The 23,650-nt window shown below is 39.2% G+C and overlaps 1 protein-coding gene and 1 long non-coding RNA gene across 4 annotated transcripts in view; both read left to right on the forward strand.

The window, feature by feature from the left end:
* Bi (T-box transcription factor bifid) overlaps positions 1-22,427 on the forward strand; it is a 107,301-nt gene extending 84,874 nt beyond the window's left edge. For 2 of the 3 annotated variants that reach the window (XM_076375206.1, XM_076375208.1), the window contains exons 5-7: positions 12,845-12,991; positions 14,678-14,754; positions 21,620-22,427. In XM_076375206.1, the coding sequence (XP_076231321.1) occupies positions 12,845-12,991; positions 14,678-14,754; positions 21,620-22,427 (1,032 nt within the window). The remainder of the gene's footprint in view (positions 1-12,844; positions 12,992-14,677; positions 14,755-21,619) is intronic. The other variant, XM_076375207.1, reaches the window with a different exon arrangement.
* Positions 22,352-23,650, forward strand: part of LOC143177333 (uncharacterized) — a 30,691-nt gene continuing 29,392 nt past the window's right edge. The window contains exon 1 of the long non-coding RNA XR_013001550.1: positions 22,352-22,760. This is a non-coding gene — a long non-coding RNA (uncharacterized LOC143177333). The remainder of the gene's footprint in view (positions 22,761-23,650) is intronic.

Genomic DNA, 23,650 nt, shown 5'->3' on the forward strand with positions numbered 1-23,650 from the left:
AATGCTGTCGATGCTGTTAGTATCTTAGGAATACGTGAGCATAAGCTGGACATTAAGTATGGGATTGAGAAGACTGAGACTGGTATTATGACCTGACTTAGTACATTTAAATCTCGTACCAGCGATTTAAAAAAATTGTAACGCTGGAACATGTCATCGTACCGAGAACTCTTCAAACCTGTAGTTTTTATTCGAGAATACACTAATCTTTATTATTAAGCTTAGAAAATCATGATAAAAGAGGTCTACAAATTTTTAAATGGTTTGACTTAACCTCAAAAAGTAGTTATATTCAATGCTCGTAAGTTATTGAATATCATGCTTCTATTTTCGGTTTAAGTTTTTTATTTGACTTTCCAACAGCTTAAATATACGAGGTTAGCTTTAACATTGATAATCAGAAACTAATTAAAGAATATTTGAAATCAGAAATATAAAAACCAGAAGCTGACTGTAATGATAGCATGACTGCCCCTTTAATGGTCCTGTTTGTACACCTCTTTGTCCAACACCCATGGCCCCCGTTTCTCAAAGGACCATGGGGACAACGATTCGTTGATCGGACATCAGAGAGACCGCCACGCAAACTCCATTAACGAACGGTCGAACGACAGTCGGAAGAAAGGCGACTCCTTGCTGTTTGTCGTTTGAATGTTTTAGGACCTCTGCTCGAACCGACTCACTTACTGCCTCCGTGGGAGACGGTAATGTTTGCACGGTATCTCTCTTTTTATCCTACCAATGCTCGCCTCCTCTCGCGCTTCCTGGGACTCGTGGACACCTTTTGTGCCACTCCGCGGACGCTTCTGCAAACACGTTTTAATTACATACGACGGTTTCCTGGTCTGTGTCATCCCCCATAGACTCGTGACCGTCTACCGTGGGCCGAAGTAGACGGATCCGGAATTTGTGACTGTTTTTCCGTGGGATTTTAGCTTCCCATCTGCTGGCGAAACAATGGGTCTGTCTTTGAAAGCATTTGGTTTGGGGTTAGACATTTTAGTAAATAGAAGCTTATACGTTCACAGGTCACCAAAGATAAATCACTTCACTTCTACATTCAGGAAAGCCGTATAAGTTTCGCAAAATTATTAAAACTTTTAGATTTAAGCAAGTGAAGAACATACATTCAATCATTAACAAGATCTTTGTATTCTTTCGTCAAGCTTTCTATAAGATTCCTAAAGTATTAGCAAAAATCGTTATTTAAATGGTCCTGACGCGCAGATGAGTTATAAGACTCTGAATATGTCCTCTTGCTACCGAAAACGCATATAATATTTTATATTAATTTATTATAGGCAATCCTATCCTAAGAAATAAATGTATCTAACATTTGGTAATACAGCTTTGCTCACAAAGTCTGAAAGTACACTTTACATAGTATTCGAACAGTTCTCCATTCATTTGGTTACCGAAAACTGAATACTTTTACTAACGAAAAAAAAAAGACAGGATGACACATCAATTCCGAACGTCCAAACGCACTCATCGTTGCCTCGAATTATTGAGACAGATTGTGATAGAGCGTTCTGAACTCAAAGGTTATCAGGAGCGTCCCCTGAGGGTCACGGATATGCTTAAAACGATAAATTCTTGCCACGAAATCCGGCAGACGAGGAAAGGAGGAAAAAATGTCATGAAAGACGTGTCGACGGGTTCTTGAAGTACCGAAGACACTTAATGCACGCGTCAATTCTCGATATTTACCCCTCCTATTTATCTTCTTTACGACGGCGGCTATCCATATTTACGATTTTTCGGACGATCCTTCTGGAAATTCGTAGCCCGCTCGGAACATACGTCTTGTAACTCTCTGTCAACGGTTTAATTGTTGACGAGTCTTCTCTTACTCCTTTTCGTCGGCACTGCCCCTCCTTTTTCAGATAAGTGGAAAAAGGAAACTTCCTGCTTTATGTGCAGAAGCTGAAGTTGTTTTGTTTCTCTTTGAATTAACTGTGTGCTTCCTTTTATTAGCATTGCAGAGCTGCAGATATTATATACTCATAATGTTAGTAATATTAGTTAACCTGATTCATTAGGTGACTTGGTTTTCATATCACCACTGATATGGAGTATCTGAAGTACTCTTAGAGGTACTCTTCTTCTTCTAAAGAAGTACTCTTCCATGAATTTTTAATGTTTCTTGAGTTCATTTCAAACACTTGTATAGTAAGAACTTCAATTTTGTTCACTGCTTAGTTCTATTCACTTAAACATCATATTTTGATATTAACTGACTCACAAAAACTTCTAGCAGGTCTAGCATTTGCAGATTGCTGTATCTAAACTTAAAATTCAATGCATCGGTTCGTTGGTCAACGTTATAGTAACAACCACCGTGGAAAAAATATTTCTCCAAGAACTCATTTGTATTCCAAAAAACGGCGGTCGATTACTAGTCGCTAAGGTTGGTAGAGGGGAAAACGGGTGGACAAAGGTGGTCTGGAAACGAAGAGGGTGGCTCTCAGTCGTTCATAGTATTCAGCTTTTCGTGCTTTCTTCTTCCTTCCCTTGTTTTCCCTTTTCCCGGTTCCTTTCTACTACTCTCTTCTTTTTTACGTTTGACCCCGTCACCCTGTGAAAATCACAGGGTCACAGCATCTCGAGCGGAAGCCACAACCAAGGGTGTCACTGCCGTGGCGGCAAGTTAAAAAGTAGAAGGAAGAAAGGTCTGATAATTGGTTTCAATCAGCACCATTGTTGGTCAGTGATCCTCGAATCGATGGGGTGAGATTCGGGGGTGGGCGCGGCCGATGTTTCGAGAGGAAACTGGCCGGGAAATTGTTATGGAGATAGAGCAACGATTAGGGAAGCTTCACTGCAGAGTAATAGCATGCTGTTCGCGTTTTTTTTTTTTTTTTTCGACGGATCGTTCGTGGAAATTGGATCGTTGTACCTTTTAGCTCAGCAAAATGGAAAAAGGAACAAATTTTCTCCATTCCTACGTGATGGTACGTGTTATTCTTTGGATCAAAATGTGTCCATTGTTTGGGAAAAACTATTATCTTTGAAAAATCTCTGCTTTAAACAAATCTTTAATTAGAAATAGGTAATCAATTTTCAAATAAAATGTTAAAAAACGTTCCTCATTGCGTAATGCGGATTGGTTGACGAACATACGCAGTAGCTTATCTTGTTTGTCGCCCACGGCGATAAAGAATCTTTTTGCGACATTCGCAACTTTATGGTGTTATTTGCTTCAGTATCGAACAAATTTGTAATTGATTAGCTAATGAGGAAAGTTTAAAAAAGAACTATTCATTGCGTACATAATACGAAGTACATTCAGATAAAGCTTTGATACGCCGCTCTTTTAACGTTTCTTGAATACTAATTGTTCGAGGAAGACTGATTACAATATCTACGTCGTATTATGTTTTGCGGGGCAATTTTCCACATAAAACGTAGTTCACATACCACGTTGGGAATTTCATGTAAACTTCTTGTGTTATATTATTCCCATTACAGATTTACTAAATTAAAATTTCTGATCCCTCTAAATATTTCATAATCATTTACTTTTTAATTCTGATGAATCTGACCATTATGTCAAATTCTATTTTATAATAAAATATCAAGCTCTGTTCAATTCAAATTTCAGTCTATAAAAAGTAAAACATTCGGTAACACCAATATAGCGTCTATACCATCAATGAAAGGATAAAATTCACCCTCAGCTAGCATCACTCGTTCATCTCGGTCTCAAATACCAATCCCTCAAATACTCGAGAACAGTTTCTCGCAGGAAAAGAAAATTCCAGTTCCTGCGGCGAATCGGCCGCAATTTCACACTTACCCCCACCCCTCTACAACTCCCTAGGGTATTTTCCATCTTTTCGAGCGTATTTCAGCAGCATAAAGACCAGGCTCAACCATCAAAGAGTTTTTTCCCCTCCGCCACCCCCACGAGACCGTAGGTGCTTTGTAAGCAACCGGCTGATTTCCGTTTAACGTTTCGCTATGCCGGATTTTTTCCTCCCCCCTCCATCCCTGTAAAAACATAGCGACAACGCGACAATGATTCGCGACGATCACAGAGGGTGGTTTTTCAAAAGATATCGTTTGGGATCCTTGTCGATTGGTGTTCCTGCTTTTAGTTGCCTCTGAATAGTTTTTGTTTTCGTCTCTTTCCTTCCTTCTTTCACATTTTTTTTGTGACAAAGTCGCTGGTATCACTCAGAGGAGAGATATTAACCCTTTCAGAAATAAATTCATATGAACTGATTAATCAAAAAATACTTCTCCCATTTTCGACCTTCGTTCTTTTATTTTGAAATTCACAAGCGAAGAGGTTATGAAAAGAGCATTTAAAAACATGTTAATTCTGGTCTATTGAAAAGGGATTACCAAATCACGACCATCCTCATTATTATTAATTTCCGCAACTAATTTGCTAATCAACTTATTCAGCAATCTTGCCCCCCATCCAGTGGAGGCAAATCGAGTTAAGTAAACAGCATTTAAACTCGAGCCCCTCTACGAAATAAAAACAATCAGAAGTTTCATTTAAAGCTACGTTTTATTGGGAATAATCAGAATTGATTATAATACAAAGAAATAATACGTACAAAAACGATGCAAATAAATAGAACGAATCGTCGTCTGAATAATTAAGACTACTTCGTTCGGATGATTGCCGAATCCGGCGGCAATTCAAAAAGTCCGCCACGAGTCGTCGATGGCCATTAGGCGAGGCGGTTCAGATTCCGAAGCGTTCTCAGTTTAACAGCGAAATTGTGCAGAAATTCCTGTCTGGTGGCAATCCAACTTGAATGGCTGCACTGTGTAAGGGTAGATAAGCGTTATCAGTTTAACGCGGTTCTTTGATTATTGAATGAAAGTAAATAGGTAATATCGTCGTCCGTTAACTCAACACCGACCTGGTAATTTACGAGTAAACGAGGCATCGATATCCTGCTGGCCGAGGAGGACACTGATCGTGGCGTATTCCATTTGAAAATATTCCAAATGTCTCTCATATATCGAGAGTTGATCGACACAACCTGCGGTTGACCTACGATCGCTAGTCCCCCTGATAAGTTTTGTCGGGGAATTAATTTGATCATCATTTTATTCGTTACAAAATGCCTGCTGTAATAAATTCAGTGAAATATGTTTGCTTTACCACTGAAAGACAGCTGTTTGGCCATTAATAATCGTACATAATAATTAAATTCGATAATTGTAATTTGCGTGATTTAGGGAATATTAATTATGAACGTGTAATTGTGACCATGTACGCTTTCGAAAAATTCAGTACACAACATCGACTTTTAACTGTCAATGTGTATTTAATTGAACAAAGGAGATGAATAAAAGCTGAAACATGGATTTCATCATTTCTATTTCTACTGTACTTTACAAAGTGGCATCCGACGTTTGATTTTTCAAAGTTAGATATCCAAATGATGAACCTTATTAAGCAAACTACAGTATTATCTCGATATAAGCCTGACAGTACCATCATACTTTCAACTTTACTTGGCCCGAGCTTTTTAAAAGACAATTTCAAGTTATTTATCTATAAACCGATCTTAAGAACAGTTCCTTATATTTTATTAGCGCCTTGTGCTTTATAACTAATTTTAAGTCACGACTCTTTATTGATAAAACATTGAAGTTTTAAGTCTGAAATGTATTGGCGCTACCGAAATATTTGAGGAATAAAAAGAAAACATAAACTTCTCTTGGATGTAATATGGTTCGCGCAACTCTCAACACCTTTATCGAGCTCCCATCATGTTTTATCGACAACCATTCGGAGAGAGTCATCAGAAATTAGGCCAAAGGAAGGAAGGTAAAGAACATCGTTCGGAGCAGTTCCTGTCGGTCATTCGGGCATCGACTCGTGTTGCCATTGGCCGGCTGGCTCACGTGCGAGTCGGCCATAATGCTGTGTACCGGATGATGGAAAAGCCACCCTCGATTCGGGCCAATTAGCTTCCGGCCGAGTAAGTGGCAGAGAGAACCCCTGAGGATCCATTTCTTTCCCTTTCTTCACTGTTTCTTCCACGGCTAGAAAAACTTCGTCTTCCGTCGAGAAATTCGCGATTCTGACTGCCGAAGAACAGAGACCGTGAAAGAAGCAGCGACGTATAATTCGTTCTTGGAACGTACGCGAAGAAATAGCGCCGCGCTCTCACGCGCTACTTCTCCGAATTTAAATCCAATCTGGGGAGTAATTGGATTCCGCAGAATCGGTTTGATTAGCGTGGTGTCAAAGTTTGTTAGGCCTTATAAACGACTGCTTCCGAGTAGTTGTGCTGTTCCTATTCAGTCCAGATTAGAGCCAGATTCGCGTGAGAGTGAATCGTAATTTTCATTGTGATGCCGATGATACGAATTGATCTTCTTCGAACACTTCTGCTTTCAAACGCTAACGTTTCAAATTATATAAACAATCATTCGTGTATTATACGTTCATGCGTGTCTTCGATACATATGAAAATGATCTTGTTTTGAAGTTTTACTTTTACGTAACGAATTGTTCATTGATAAATAGCAATCGTAGTAAACAAACAAATGGAGGTAAAATAAAAATATAATGAAGTCCAGAAACATTCCCCCAGATAATTCAGAAAAGCTTGGCTAGGGGGGAAACTTGACGGATCAACCGGATTAGAGGTGGGCCAGTCGCACTCGAGCCCAGAACACGTCCCCCAACGTCGGTCCTCCGCCCAGGGGTAGAAAAATCCACCCCTTTTTCAGCCGGTCGATACCAGGACGACCACCTCCTTCCTTCTCCTCTTCCGCTTTCCATCCCCGTCGTTGGTGTGCCTCGCCTTTTCTTTCTTGCACCCCCGACATACGGAGGACCCTCCGTTCGCTTGCTTGCTTTCGCTCCTCTGCCGCTTCCTGCCGAGGTGGCGCCACTGTTCTCACCACCCTTTCACCCTCCCCACCCATCGAGTCTGACGCGTACGACCTAACGTCTTTCCTCTTTCCTTCTCTGACGTCTCTCTTCTTTTTTCTGCGTTTCTTGGTTTCTTTGCCTTGTTTTTGGCTTGGAAAGGAGTAGATGTTTCAGAAAGGTGAGTTACACTTGTTAAGCCTTTGAACGTAAATTAATAACAAGCAACCGACTTTATAATGTTAAAACGTTAAAACTAGGATATCTCCAAGAAATCGTGGACCGAAATGTGGTAGAATTTTCAGTTCTTGTATTGTAGAAATTTAACAGCTTCTCCAATTTTCTATCTAATGTTAAACATGTGGTTTTCTGTATGTGTACTGTAAATTTGGCATCTTCCATTCTATAGTTCAAGCTATACTATTCTAATCTCTGTATTTTCGACACAATTGTTTTTAGAACCTTCTTTAATATCAGATAGTTGCAACTCAGTGATGTTCACTTAACTCTTCTGCGATTTCATTTTTCCGTATCAATGAGTAAAATGATAAATTCTAAAGCTATTATTTTGATAAACTTGATGTTTGCTTTTTATTATTTTCCTAAACGACAAACTTTTCTATCTAAGGAACTGTACAGAAAGACGACTGTTAACTTCAATTTTAATACACCCTCTTTTTATTTAAAAGAATTTCTCTCAATAGTTTTTCAATGATATAATTATCATTTCCACTTGCACGGTGTTTCTAGAGCTAAAAATGTAACATTCTTAAAGGCTTAATGTCGGCCATTTTTATTTTTGGAGTATTACCTCAGGCATTACTGCTTCCCGTGTTCCAACTCATTTCACATGCAATTAAATCCAGAATTTGTTGACATCTGGAATTGGACTGCCAGTTCGAGCTGATTGCGAGGAAACCAATTGAAAGGAATTCCAAGGCGTCCGGAATTCCTCCGTGCACGCGCACCATGTCACGGAGAGCAAAGTCCTAACAGAGTTGTTTGACCAACTGATCGTACAGAAGGGCAAACAAGTCTCTCGGCTCCGAAAGGGTTTGCTGGCTCCAGCGACGTCATCGACGACTCCTTTCCGCATGGAAACTCACGCGGCGAAAGAAGCGAGCCAGTGAACAAACGGGTAGACAAAGAGGAGCCCCCCCCCTCCCCCCCACACCTCAAGGCGGCCCTTTTCACTTTGAGGGTTAAGAAGTTAGCTGATGGTTCGAGGATTACTTAGACTCCGTACATAAGGCAACTGTGCGTGGTTAGTTTGCGGTGCACACAGGCTCTGAAACGAGCGAAGAGCTTCCTTCTTTCTTTTCTTATTCGCTTTTTCTCGCACGCGCACGCTGCCAGTTTTCTTTCGTGAAGTTCACTTTAATAAGGACTGCAAGGTCTCGCGTTTCGCTCATGGTACCGTGGTTTCTTCTTAGCGAACGTTAGTCATGAGATTCCCACAAGTGAAAATAAGAATTTTTGTCAAATTTTACAGAGTTCCTGCTAGAGCTCATCATAAATTCAAATTTCTTCGATCAAGTTCTCTTAAAATCCTAAGTTGCTATGTGTATTTTGCTATAGTACCGAACGCAAAGTCTGTCACGTAGAAAGAAACTAATATCCGCATCCACCCTACAGCCTTTGCTTATTTTGCTATAGTATTGCAGAAGAATTTTTCTAAAACGGCAAAATATCCTCGATTTATGTCTTCGTATTCATTTCATTTTCAATGAGTCCATTCTCGAACGGCTTCGACGAAGTGAAGACGCGCGTCGGAACGTCGGCTGATCGCCAAGAAGCGAGGTAGAAGCGTGTGCAGCTTCGTGATTCGAAGTAGGTGGGCCCCAGGTAGCCAGGACAGATAACACCCAGAGATTACCACGGACAGAGTCATTAGCAGCGTCGGCTTCTGTGTCGGCCAGGATATTCTCTCACTTTCCTCAACCCCTCTCTTCTCTGACCTCCCATCACCCCACCTCACCCTTTTATCTGGTCGGTCAATTCACGTGACACGATATGTATGTTGCCGGAGTCGTTCGGTCGCTTGCTTCTCTTGATTTTCGCCGACTTCTTCAACTTCTTTGATTCTGGCTGTATGATGTTCGCTACATCTTGGCGTCTGCGTTTTATACGAGGTAATTAAAAAATGATCTCAAGAAGGTATAAACGTTTCTCCTGATTCGTATAAAACGAAGGCACTGGTAAAGATGACTTCAGTTTGCATCGACTATTTTTTAAACGAAGTAAATGAAACTTCAGCTATACATATTCGTTGAAAAACGACAGCATTTACGGATTAACTCTTGCCTTCAAGAATTTTATCTAACCTTTAGTGCCAATAACAATGGTCACTTTTTACAGAATAAATTTTCATAAATTTATACACTCCTGTTAAACCACAGTCTTTTCTTAACTGTTAAACAAAAATTGCAAGAAAAATTCACTGAATTTATCAGAAAATTCTCAAACAGTATCGTCTTCATTCTCTTATTAGCATTTTCTCCTTCAATCAATCGTCGAAATGCATTGTTGAAAGATACGCATTTATCGTGGTCAAGCCTCCGATTAGGCTCCGGAGAAATACTAATTGCCTCGATCAGTGTTCGCACATATTTTCCACGGCGCCGGAGGCGTGTCGTGGCCGAAGGTTCAGGGGAAAGGAGATAGCACGCGCGCTGGTAGAGAAAGAGAGGCTTTTGGCTTTGATAGGCTAATGACAAACGCCTAGATTGGCCGGCTTATCAGCTGAGCAGCGCTAATTATTTCCCCTTTGTACGGAGCCGCGCATAATGGCGACCGCCGCGGGCCAACAACTTCTCCCCATATGATCGCGATTTCCACGTACGACCGATGGCTGCGTTGGTCTGCGTTTTATTTATTGCCGGATCGAAGGGGATCCGCCGCGCAGGGGCATGGATTGGACACCGTTTCTCTCTTTGCTCGTCGTTATCGCAACGCGCTCCGGACCTTTGCCCTCTTTCTCCATCTGCCTCTTGTTCGCAGGAGGAGATCACTGTTGCCGCGGAAAAACGTGTTTTAGAGGACTTTGCTTCCCGCAAGTACTTATATTTAAGCGTGGAATCTTTTAAACAAAACTACATAATTCCTTTTCTTCTCATTTCTTCCCAATGTTCTATTTGCAGTTCATCGTTTTATTAAATTAATGCTCATGAAATGTCGTTCTTCAAAACTTGAAATAGGTAGACTGATTCTGACATTCGTCAATTGTTATAAATCTTTTTAAAAAAGATGGCATTTGCTGATTTACAGGTATGTTGAATAGTCAAAACGTTAGAGTAATCTTCGTGAGTTTGAAAGTTTAAAAAAATTGTCATGAAAGTTTGTGAAAACATAAATTTAACGTTTGTGTAAATGTCAGCGCAGGTAACTGTTGCTTTCTGGCACTTATCTTTAAAAAATCGTATGTATCTAACATAATGAGTTTTAGAACACTGAAATTTCCTTTTGTTTAACGTATACATTACATAGTTCTGACAAAATATTTTTGTTTATTCATTAAATTTGAAGATCATTCGACCCTCCGCTATGAAATATTAAGTTCGGCCTCATGGTTACGAAAATTCCGTCGAGTAATTACTGTGATTCCATGTTGGAACGTAGATTTATCGAGCAACCGGCGAAGGAGCATCCATTCCTCGATGGAATGTCCCGTGCAATCTTGTTAGTTGCTACTGCACCAGTGCATTTGCATCGTGCTGACGAAACGGCCAGACGCGACTAAAAGCGAATCAATCGTTTTATTCGCTTCGAATCGGTCTGAAAGTGTTCGCCATTAAAAACGACCATCTCTACCGGCTTGGTTCGTATATTTCTCGGAAAGACTTTCATGTGCTTCCCTTCTTTACTGAACTGTTAACCTTAATAGTGCACTTCGTGTTGATGTATTGAAAATATGAGGAGGAATCATATTTTCGACAAAATTAGTATTTAAAATGTTTATTCAAAAGATATGTTAAAAATATGAAAAAATATGGTAAGGAATTTTCTTATTCATGAATCCACTCAATTATGTGTATTTGCGAAAACGCTTATATTTTTGGTTATGATCTATTTTGTTCATAATCTGTTTCATGGAAAACTAAACAAAGATACTACAAAATACTACAAAATTAAAATAGAAGTCTGTACGCTTGAATTTAAGATTCTTAAGAACCAATGTCATATGTACAAGAAACTGATGCTTCTTTAAAATATATAAAGATCGTCATCGTCATAAAAAATTATTAACACATTCACCGCCATGACAGTGATCGCCATGAATTTTTGAAGCAAAAGTTTTATATTATTTATCAAATCTTAAATAACACGTGATTAGAAATTTATGTGAAAGCACAGATAATCGTGTTACTGAATTATGAAGTGTTCTTGTTTTTAATAGCACCTATTTGCATAAGTGAAAGTATATAAGAATTAGAAAAATTGCCTGGCAGTGAATGTGTTAAATAATTAATATACAGAACGAGTTTACGATTCGCACCGATCGACACTGCATGATGCAACTTAAATAAAAGAGATGCTGCTTTGCGAAATAATCTTTCTAAAAGTTTATATTTTTATTAGATTCATAAGCATGACAAAAACACTGACTAGAATTCTATTTCTCATCGGTACTGCTTTTCTTTCTGACGATCTTTCAATCTTGGCTTAATAATACATATCACCAGGATAAAGGTTTGGAAAGTAAGATAATTTTTGGAAACTCATTTAAAGAAAATATGTAACTATCAAAAATTTATGTATTATCCAGGAAAACGTACATTAAACTACAAGTATACTAAATTTCATTTAAAAATATTAATTTCTGTAAAAGTTGTAGTAAATGGGATATTTTAAAAAGATGTAGACCGCTATCTTTATTTATTAGTTGTTTTCTGGAAAAAGATTTCTAAAAGAATGACTGTTTTTTTAGTCCGAAAACTTAATGTAAACTCGTAATATGTAGAATCGTTATAATAATTATAGTATATATAATAGTACAAAAAATATTATTTACTTTCTTAAAACATTCGTTATGAGCCGATACTAAATCTACACTAACAAGATAGAATCGATCAATTTTGTCAGCGACTACAAAAACACTGATGCTAATTGACAGCTTCGATTAGGTTAACTTCGGTAGAATCATTTATAATCTGTCACTGGCACATAATTACAGAGCCATTGCCATTTCTAACTAAGACTTGGTGTACATACTTTTCATTCAAATAAAAATTAATCAAATATACAGACGGTAAAATTCTTCCTACCGACATATTTACTGTGATTCAATATTAAATTCTTCAATATTAAATTGATAAAATAATATTAATTCAGTTCAATTAGCTTTAGCTTGCTACAATTATTCATAAACATCACTCATAAATTGTTAAAGTATGACAGAAACTTCAACAAGTACTGTAATTTTTATTATACACATAATTTCGCAAACGTTACAGAAAGTGAAGAAATTCATATTTTCAATCTGTTTCCTATTAGTTACGTGGAAAACTAGATAAAAGCAGTATCGATCGATTTTATCTGCAATCTCCAAGCAAAGCTGTAAATTTTCAACTTTGAATAGGTTAATTTGGCGTATTCATTTGTAATTGATTTCCTTAAATACAACACGTAAACCATAGTGAAAGTTTTTACATGCAGTGAATATCAAATTCATATTCATCGTTTATTTAAAGAATAATCTAACTTTTAATGAAAATTTTCTCGAATTTAATCTTACCTGAAACGACGATCCTTCGCGAAAGAACGCCTTCCGCAGAGAGAAATAGAAAGAAAGGGAATCGCAGTGTTACCAACGTCGTCACGCTAAAAACGTTTTACGTCTCAAAAATCTTAACCGACTTGATCGAAACGAATCGTAGTATTTATAATGAATCGATTATTTCCAAAAGATAGGCGAAAAAAGAAACGATTGCGAGAGCATGAGCTCTGCCTTGAGACAATCTGTCCCAATGCACGGTCACATAATTGTTTCAGACGATATTGAACTCGATGCACAAGTACCAGCCAAGGTTTCATCTGGCGAGGGCCAATCATATCTCGCAACTCGCTTATTCGACATTCAGGAGTTACGTTTTCAAGGAGACGGAATTTATCGCGGTGACAGCCTATCAAAATGAGAAGGTAAGTGAATTTTTGTTCTCTATGTTCGATTAATTTAACCATTAACTACATAATTCTTGAGAATTTATTAAGTATGTTTGAAAAAATTTATTTGTACTCACAATTTCAGTTTTTGTGTTCCTTTTTTAAGGTAGGAAAATACAGATAGGTCAAGAATTTCGTGGTTATAAGTATTTCTGCAAATGTTGGAAGTATAGGAATTTTTTCTTGCGAATAGAAATCTCATAAGTAAGACAGATTGTTTGAAAATATAGCATACTCAAAACCAAAGTACTGTAAAAATATGTTCTATTTGTTACAAAGATATTATTATATTCTAAGTGAAAGATAATGTAAATTTTATAGAAAAAATTAACCACATTTTTCTGTTTGGGAACTTTTCTCAATCAATAGTTGCTCATGAAAATTATTTACTGTTGAATAATAAATGAAACACGTATGAGCATACACGTAATAATTGTGATTTCTAGTCTACTTGTTCGATAGGCAAATGTAAAACGCAGAAACAGTATCTGTTCTTATATTGGAAAATGATTATGCAACCATTTCTGCTACATTAATTCTCAAAGTTTATTGCAAAATGCGTTACTGTATCAAATTAATTTAACTAATTATGAGAAATGCTATAATACACATATTCATTGCATAGCAAAACCATTAGTTTGCAAAATTGCAATTTTCAGTAGGAAAATTAAATAATCACATTCAATATAATATTAGCCTAAATATTATAGTAAATGCTCTTGTTTCCAAAAATATTAACAGATACAACCAGTAAAACCAAAAAATCAAGTAAAAGTTAACAACACCCAAAGCAGCTTCTCCCTTCAATAAAATATAACAGTTTTAGATTAGATTGAAAAGAAATCCCGTTTATGTAAGTTTTATAATCGGAAAAATAACAATTAGTAAAATTTGATAAAGGAAAGTTGCATTTATCGAAAAACGAGGACAAACAAACAGTTTTTCTTTCAATTAGCCGCGTTAATTAAATCTCCCCTCGTCGATGAAGCCGAAAGGGTTCGGGGAACCACCGCGGTTCCCAGTACGCATTATTTTTGATGTTGCACGCGCGCAAAAGGGTCCCCTTGTCCAGATTTTTCGTTGTGCAATTCCTCCCCCACACCACCTCGTTATCGTCGTGCCTTCCCAGTATTTGGGGCCGGAAGAAGGATATCGTTTCTGTGGATCTTTTTGAACGGCGAAGATCTTCAGCGTTTCTTGAAATCCGTCCACCAGAATCCAATTCGTGGGGTTGTTATTTTATGGGATTTTATCAAAATTGGGACATGAAATTAATAAAATATGAGCATACGAGGTGATCTGTTGGGATTTAGTTTTTGAAAATTAGTAGTGAGGCTGATGGTAGCAAGTATACGTGTCGATGAGGAAATAATTTATAACGTTAATGCGTTTACAATCCTGTGACCCAGAGGTGGATCTGTTAGCTTTTGAATTATGATTTTTGACCATATTTCCATAAAATTTTTGTTGAATTTCTGACTGAAAAATCTGTCTGCTTTTCTGAATATAGATTGAATGTGGACTGTGAATGCATTAAAGTTCATTTTGCTTTCTAATTGTAAATTGGGAGAGTAAAAGATAGTCAATTCAATCTTAAAGTATAAAGATTTTATTTCTGCAAAATGCTTAAAATATATTCGTTATAATTTTACTATGTTACAGATTACTCAGCTGAAGATCGATAATAATCCATTCGCGAAAGGATTCCGGGATACCGGGGCGGGGAAGCGAGAAAAAAAGTGAGTATCGCTTTCAAAATTGAGCTAAATAGAAAAACACTCAAAAACGTGTCATAAAAAAGATATCCTAATTTACTAATAAACAAAGTTACATTTAATTATTCCAATACTTTTTTATAACATGTTTTTGACATTATATATCGCCTTGTCAGAAGAACGATTATTTATGAATTAAAAGTATCCCATCTATAATGATCCATTGGAATTTTAAACAGCATAGGAACCACCCTTTTGCAGTCCACCCTTTTGACCAAAATCCAATTCCAAGGCATGTCTTCGAGGTCGATCTAATTGATCGTGGAGCATTTCGTTGTCTCCCCTCGATCCGCTCTATTAAGGTTGACATATCGACCTCAGGGTCAGCCCCTAGGGCCAGGGGCTGCTTTCACGGGGCTCATTTGCACCCCGACCGGCCGCTGGTATCGTCCATTTGTATTCAATATCGCGGCTTTACGAGCTTATACGTCAGGACGAGGGTTCCTGGCCGCGTCCAGGTTCATTTCAATTTCATTGGTTGTATTTAGAGTGGAGGGGGCAATGAAGGCCTCTCGAGTGGATTCTGATGAGGTTAAGTTGCTATGCATAGGTCTCGTGGCGCCTTCGTTAGCGTTGCTAATCCTTGTTACGCACTTACCGCCGACTCAAAGCCCGCGTAAGCTTCGTCAATTTGTCTATCCCGTGAATAGTATTATCGAATCATTCAGATACTACGACAGAGGTTATAAGCGTACAGATAGAGAAAAGGAATTTTAACGAACAGTAAACTTATTTGCAATACTTTAAACTATTTAAGTTACATTTCATGCATTTGGATGCAATTTATTATGACAAAGGAATGTAGGATAGGAATGTAATTAGCTACATTTTAATGAGCTCGACAGCTCTGTGTAAGCAGTAATCATTATAGTAAAAGTTAGGTTATGTCGCAAATACTTATAGTTTTGACAAAGATGTATTTTGCATTTATTTTTGCAAGGTTAGTAAATAATTTGGTGTATGATTTTAGCAGTTATATTACCAAGTAAGGGTTTTTATTAATACAGAAGTACTCCAGAAAGCATGTAACGATTTTTATTTAATATTTTAATACGTACATCTATATTAATAATTACAATAGAAATCTTTAAGTACATATTTTCGTAGTACTGGTTAACTTTGGGAGAGCCTTTCACGTTACACAAAGGAAAGATATGTAACTGCTTCTTTCATGAGTCAGTTTTTCCCGTTGTTCATTTTTAAATTTGATATTATCATTAACAAATGTGGCTAACAGGGCGATTGGCATATCTCGAACCATCGTTCTGAAAATTGCAAAATCTTTATATTTTTCGGAACCAGAAGTGTTAATCATAATATTTACTTAGAAACGCAGCATCAGGGAGTGAACTTTTCCTTAGATAAATGCCTTGTAAAGGACAACGGGGAAGGGGGTGGAAAAAGTAAGGGGCCGAGAAAATTCCGCGGAAATTGAAACGACGCCCGGCACAGCCGACGGATAAAGAAAGGGCGAGGTTAATCGAGAAAATATGCAAAGCAGGGGGCGCGTCGTGGCGCCGCCTAATTAGAATAAGGGTTAGTTTTGGCTTATGGTTTCGGTTAAGGGTGGCCAGATCCCATCAGGAAGCCGCAGAGAAACGGGAGATGGAGCCCTGGGAGAGGGAGGGAACAGGGTTGGAACATAGCCAATCATCGGATTAGCATACTGATGCTCAGGGGCGGCGCTGTCGTTAACGTTGGAGGGTGCTACTTGGTGGTAGCTTTGAATTTTATATCACCGCTTCAGCCAGTAACCCGCGTATAAAGGGCGCTGCAGTAGTGGGGATTGACTTCCGGCGTTTCAAGACTCATATTTTTTTCACACGATTATGGACTACAGATATCGTGGCGTCACTGTATCTTAATTTTTTTATGATCATACCATTACGTCAATTAATTACCCCCGCTAAAACAGACGTCAAAATTCCCTAGGCGCAGTACAATTTAAAAGACTTAGTCCATAGTAATTGCGTGTTTACGCTCGACATTTCACACAGTGTTCATGGATGGATGGTACATTATTTCGTTAACTTTTTAACAAAGCGGGCCGAGACGTCCAGTCAGGAGACGACGTAACGCCACTCAGGTGTGTCAGATCGATTCGTCATGCCGGTTAAAAAGAAATATTTTCAACGTAGAAGAGGAAAAAAACTGCCGCCTGCCCTGACGCGGTTCCTCGTCACGCCATGTATCACTAAGCGGGCCGGAACGATGTTATCGGTCTACGCGAAGAATCAATCTATCTACTGGCAGATTTTCACGGATCGTCGTTGCTAATAGCTCAACACCACTTTCTCTTTTAATTGGTGTCTATATTCTATTAGTACAAAGCTGGGAAGCTAGAGAAAAGCATAAAAGAATGGAAGCAACTAATTCTTAATTGAAACGAATTGTAACATATGTGTTCATAAAACAAAAGAAAAAATTCAAGTATTTGTTTGCTGATAACTACATTGCTAGTAACATAACCTATGATTAATATTACGTATATTTTCTAGACGTATGTGCACACCTAGTTGTATTGGAAATGCACTTGCGTTAGAACACAAAATATTTCTTGTTCAATTGGACCCTAGCATCTACCCTCTTCCATTCTCTTGAATTGATATAATCAAAACTACCTCCCTAGAACGAGAGTGGTTTCTCCGTCAGCAATTCATTAAGACAGATCAGCGCGAATCATCAAACCCTGAGGATTTCATAGGGAATAGCTCCGCGAACACTCGATGCTGCGCTTCTAGAGACGCCTGGTTGGGGATGGAAACAAAAAAAAAAGCGCGACCAGGGTTCGTTGCGCCGACACGAGGGCCCCGGCTAACACGGAGTTCGAAGGGTGATTATAAATCCTCGAAGATGACAGAGGGGTGGGATGATACCAATAGTCGAACGTCAAAGGCGATCGAGGGGGGTGGAATTTTCATTCTGTCTCCGAGCGTCGTCGACCATCGATGGGATGACAGCCTCATTCAATGAACAACGCACGGTAGACGGCCCATAATTATGGCGAAATTATACGGGACCTTTGACTCTGCTCTCTTTTTTACCTGCAGTGCGTGGCGAGCACCATCTCACAGCGATTTGAGGGACACTGAAGGGAGTAAGAGTTAACTCACTAGCTGACAGTTATCTCTTGAATCCTCTTTTTTTATCCTGTAACTTGGTTTGTTAATTTTTGGTGTTGACTTGTTGTGTCTTAAATTTTTTTTTTGCCAAGTAAAATTAGTATATTAAAATGTATTTAATCTTTGATACAGTGTAGTTTGAAAGCAGGGAAACGTACTTTTCAGTAACGCTCTACATATTAGCATTCTGCTGTTTCTGAATTCATTTGATACTTGAAAAGATAGTTTATATTTGGGCTAGTAACTTTCGGACTACAGTATTTTCTTATTGTAAACTAATATAATTTATTATATAATATTATGGAATATTGATTATCATATTTATTATATAATATTGATTTGCAACTCACCTACTTTAAATACCTTATCTTAATATTATCATTCGTTTCCATTCCTGAAAACAGGAGATGAAATTTCACTTAAATTGCGAATTGCCTAGAACTTCAAAATGACGATACTTGGGGTGGGTTTTAATTTTTGAGGACAAGAAGTCGGATGGATCCGATTCAGGGGAGTCAGGGATCTATGAAACTACAGAAATACGCTTACTGACCGAAAACTCATTCACACAAGTGCTCTTTAATAAAACTTCTTGGAACCAATTTTGTACACCTTTTCCTTATACTTAAATTGTGGGTCAAAATATCAAGAACAGTCGGGTGATTTACATTCAATTTAGTACCAATATTTCTTACGGTCAAACGTTGGTTAGATCCGATTAAAGTCCTCATTTTGATCACACTTTTATCAGCTTTTGCAGTGGCAATTCTTCCAAAACAAGATTCATCTTCCACAATCTCACGGCCATTTATTAGTGTTTTATGCCACTTACAAACCTGTTCACCGAATAAAACCTGATAACTCCTCTACGAGTCCACCACAACTTGTTGACACAAAATTTGATTTGATTGCATCTCAATAGTTCAGTACACCATTTTCGTGACACGTCAGTGTTAGACACAATTACCCAACTGGTTGTAAAATCGCACGTGTTAACGTTATCGAGTTGGAACTACCACTGAAGATAGAGTAGGGATGCCTGTCTCGGTGGTGTCGTCGCGTTTCTACAATGTTGCCAATTCTCGAGAAACGAGTTCAGTCTTGCTACTTGTTAAAAACAGTTCGCAGACTACTATGTAGATCCGGTGATCTCAGAAATTTATCTTCCACTACAAATGAGTCCAATGAGTTACCAATGAGTCATGAGTACATAACGAGGAAAATCTATACCAGCTTCAGCTTGATTGAGTAGCATGATCCACCGTTGATCAGGGATGGATGATCCATGCAATGCAGGATGTGTTAAAATCCAGCACAGGTGAAAGTTACAAACGCAAAGAAACGCGAAGTAACCGTATGTCCGGAAAAACGATAGAAACTCGGCCGGTTTCAGGCCGTACAGGAGACAAAGGCTGACACATGGTTGATCGTGGATCAAAGGGATTCCCCGACTGATCGGTAATTCAGCGGTAACTTTTGAAATAGCTCAATTACGGCGGCACGATGGATTTCCGCGGGATATGCATAATTCAACGTGGAAAGTCGAACCAGCCACCCAGGATCGCCAAAATGGGCAGGCAGGAGTAGTATGCTTTGATTGAGATCGATATATTCTTGGTCAGCACGATTATCGAGTGAAATTACGACAAAAAGACGTACCAGTTGAGGTTAACGCGACATGATCCAGCCTTTCACGGTGTTAGAAGTAATTGGACACAACTTTTATAGGCTGTTCTATACAATTAACTAAAGGATAGAAATCAGTAGAATATTGTGTATTTGATATAATAAAATTGTGTCAGATAGAAGTCAATGAATCCAAAAACGACTTGTGTAGATAGATTTTAATGACTATGCTACCGGATGTAACTTTATCAATAGTTCAGTACTTAAGTAGGCGTTGAAAATAGGATAAGTTATTCAAAATAAGAAATTGGTTTCTTTTAACATTAATAATTTTAATCTCAACCACAAGTAAGTCCTTTCTAAGTACAGATATGCACATACAGGTACATACAGAACTGGGACAACTACACGCGTAGCAGAAGCACATTTAGTAAATCCAGTTACGTCGTTCGACGTGTAAATACAAACGAAATCGATCAAAGAAACGCGTATGTTACGGATAATGAAAGGATTTGGGGATGCTGAATTTGTTCGTTATCTGTTCGGGATCTGTTGAATCATTTGAAAGAAAATAGAGATTAAATTTAATCACAATATATCAAATTTCATGCTTGCATTTGTAGTAGAAATAATGTATATAGCTTTAACATTACTATAATTAAATGTAAAACTTCTCTACATCTGGGAAACAAAGTGAACATTTATTTAAAAGTTGTTTGTTTACAATTAATTACTGTAAACTGATGAAGACCATCGTTTCGAACTTCGTTGCATAAGGTAGTAATACTATGTATAGACTACTTACTAAAAAGAAACAGTAAATTTTAACAATACGTATAGAAATATTTCAATGCACCAATCTTTTATGCGACAATTCGAGATTCTGTAAGATTGGTCAGGTGATCTGTTATGTGAAATACAGTACCAGTGCATTCCTAAAACTTCCAGCAACCCTAACCTCAGAAGTGTCCCTTTAATCTTTCTGTAATGTAAATATGTGTACATCTTGGAAAAGTTGAAGTAGGTGCAGACATTGTGTACATTTCTAGATGTCAATTGCTAATAATCAATGAGAAACTATAAAAAGAACACAATGATGGATTTCCATTCGAAAGACGCTTTTAATCCTCGATGGACTCCAATTAAACTATCTAGTACCAATCTACCAATTTTGTGAGAAAACTATCGCCAGATAACGGGCGAAATGTAGGTTCACTTACCAAATCCCTTGTCGTCCACGCAAACTATTGATTTTAACGTGTTCTTGCACTTAAGCGCGTCGGAAACCGGAGAACCGTAGCGTAACACCCTTTCGAAGCTCACGGATTTATCCGCACACCGACAATGTACACTCTGTCCATCTTTCTCTTTCTCCTTCCCCTTTCTCTTTTACCCCCACCCTCCCCACGTGTCCCTTTCGCTTAGTCGTCGTTTTGCTTTCTCTGTGTCGGTGCATTGATCGCATTACACAGCATTAAGGTATCGGTAAGCCTCTCGTTACGTCCGGCTCTCCAATAGCTCTAGCCGAGTCTTACATGATGCTTAGGATCGTTCGACTTGTCCGTTGAAATACGTTGATTTGTGTCGTTCTACTGCTCTCTTAACTCCTTGATTTCCGATAGAACATCGACTTTCTCCGTTAATGAGTTTCGCTGTGGGAAAAATTTGTGGTTCCTTGTAAGTGAGTATACATTAAAGTGCAGTAAGCAAGAACACAAATCCCGTTGTAACAATTAAATATAATGACTAAGTAGCTCGTAATGCGATAGATGTAAAATAAATGGATTAACGGGTGGATGGGTCTGCCTTGTTTCACGTTTGTCTAGTGTTTATTAGATTATAGAACCATAATGAACGTTTTGTAACGTTTTATAAGACATTAACCTGTTGCTTTTGTTCTTCTGGCAAGTATTTTTACTCGTACCTCAAAGAATCTGTGTGTTATCTGCCTCTTTCCTAGCATTTATTTTTGGAAACCATAAAAAGTAATGTAACTATAATAATGTATCAATAAACGTATTCCTTAGATTAGATCATCCAACTGATTTTACAAGATTGCTAACTCTGCGTCGTTGTTGCAGAAGGCAGGCGGTATTGACAGTGTCAGGAGGCGGTTCCCGGCTAACAGCAAGTGGTCCAGCGTCTCCCGAGAAACGTCGCTCATCGAATTCCGTCAACGACCTCCTTGACGATGAAGATAAGCTTCTGGACGTCGTGGGTCCAGACACACCGCATCCTGGGCACCATCAGCGCGAGCGCGAACACTCTCGCGAGAGGGACGACAGAACCAGCGAGAGAGGTGAAGGAAGTGAGTCTTCGGGTTCTGAAAGTGGAGGAGGACCAGGACCAACAGCATCAGAAGGACCTAGACCCGAAGTTTCCGTGGGTCTACCCCTTCACCCACCTCTCTTACCATACCTCTATCCGCCAGTACCTGGCCTATACCCTGGTCCAGGGCCCCTGATACCTCCCAGTCATCTGGGAATCCACGGTGGTGTATCACCAGGCATGTTGTTCAACGCGCAACTTGCTCTAGCTGCGTCCCAACATCCAGCACTGTTTGCACATTACCATCACCCCTTGGCTAGTCCGTTGCATCAATTGAAAGGGCATCGATACGCACCCTATACCTTACCAGCACCGTCTCACGGCTCCGCTTTCGAGACTGTTACCCCGGGTAGCAGGACTCTCAGCCCCAGGTCCCCTCCACCTAGGCCTCCGACTGGTTCCCCTACACCGACAGCGGGCTTAACCTCCAGTAGCAGCTCCGCAGGCGAACTGAAGTCCATCGAGAACATGGTGAACGGACTCCAAGAAAAGAGGAGACGAAGCCCTAGTCTAACGCCCGGCCACAGGGGTGACGCGGATGCTGGCGGAGGGAGTCCGTGACAGGAGAACGAGCCCGTGACTAGCACGAACGACGACCCTGGAGACAAGCAGTTGGTTGAACCCTATGACCCTGAAGAGCTCTACGGCGACGAGAGGGAGCCGGACTCGACCTCCGAACTGTCGTAGCGAGGGAGAGGGTCGTCGGTTCGACCCGGGACCTTCTGTGCCCCATTCTGGGACGCATCGCAACACCTCGGGCCTCTCCACGTCCCTCTGGGGACAGGCAGCGACCTGGATGAGGGACGCTCAAGACTACGAAGTGCAATTTTACCCTGTGGACTGGGGACGTGTTCTCCTTTGGTTTCTGGGGCTCGGCGCTGGGCCTAGGTCCCTGTGAGTGTATATAATATGGTCGAAGGTGGATCGCGTGGGGCCCGGGGTTTATAGACGCTGCATGGATCGCGAGAATTGATGGTGTATATTACTCGGGGCACAGTAGGGTGGGACGAGCGTGGCTGAGAGGGAGTAAAACTTAGTGATGGGCAAGGGGAACAACTTGATATATGCGAGAATGTATTGAATACATTCACTTTGAATTACTCGAAGTATTAGCTATAAAGGTGGTTTGAGGTCCTCGGAAGAATAGTGGAAGTTTTGATGGTTTTGGAGGCTCTGGGAGTCGTGTAAGACTTATCTAGATCTCTGCGGTAAAATATTTTAACAATTGAAAGCTCCTAACGCCGCCAAATACTTCCAATATCCTTCAGATAGTCTACCAATTTCGGAACTAGACTCTGCTTGAAGTGCTTCAAACTTCTACACTGCAATTGTTGAAAACCTTGCAGGAGATAAAGTAATATGCCCGTTACTAGTGACTACTGCACGGCTGCGTTCTGCCCGCGTGCGTTTTAGGTGTAAGAGAGGGAGACGTTGCAATACCGAAGCACCTCCTACGATTTGCAGACCCTGTACATATGTACCCTAGTGATATTATATTATATATATATTATATATATAAATAATTACTCTCTGTATTAATTATTGAATATAATATTATATTAATTATTAGAGAGACGTAAACAACGCATAAACGCACGCTGCCCAATTACGCCACGACGTCCTTAAACACGAAAAAGAAAAAAATATGACGGAAGCGAGAAACCCAATCCGACTCGGTCCTTCAATTTGCCTTTCGACTTCGAAATCACATCAACACTTGTTTTATAGATAAGAGATTGAGAGTTATGCATCGCTCTTCGAGTTAAACGAACGTAAAGGGCGCC

This window comes from Calliopsis andreniformis, chromosome 3 (assembly GCF_051401765.1).
Source record: "Calliopsis andreniformis isolate RMS-2024a chromosome 3, iyCalAndr_principal, whole genome shotgun sequence".
Lineage (NCBI taxonomy): Eukaryota > Metazoa > Arthropoda > Insecta > Hymenoptera > Andrenidae > Calliopsis > Calliopsis andreniformis.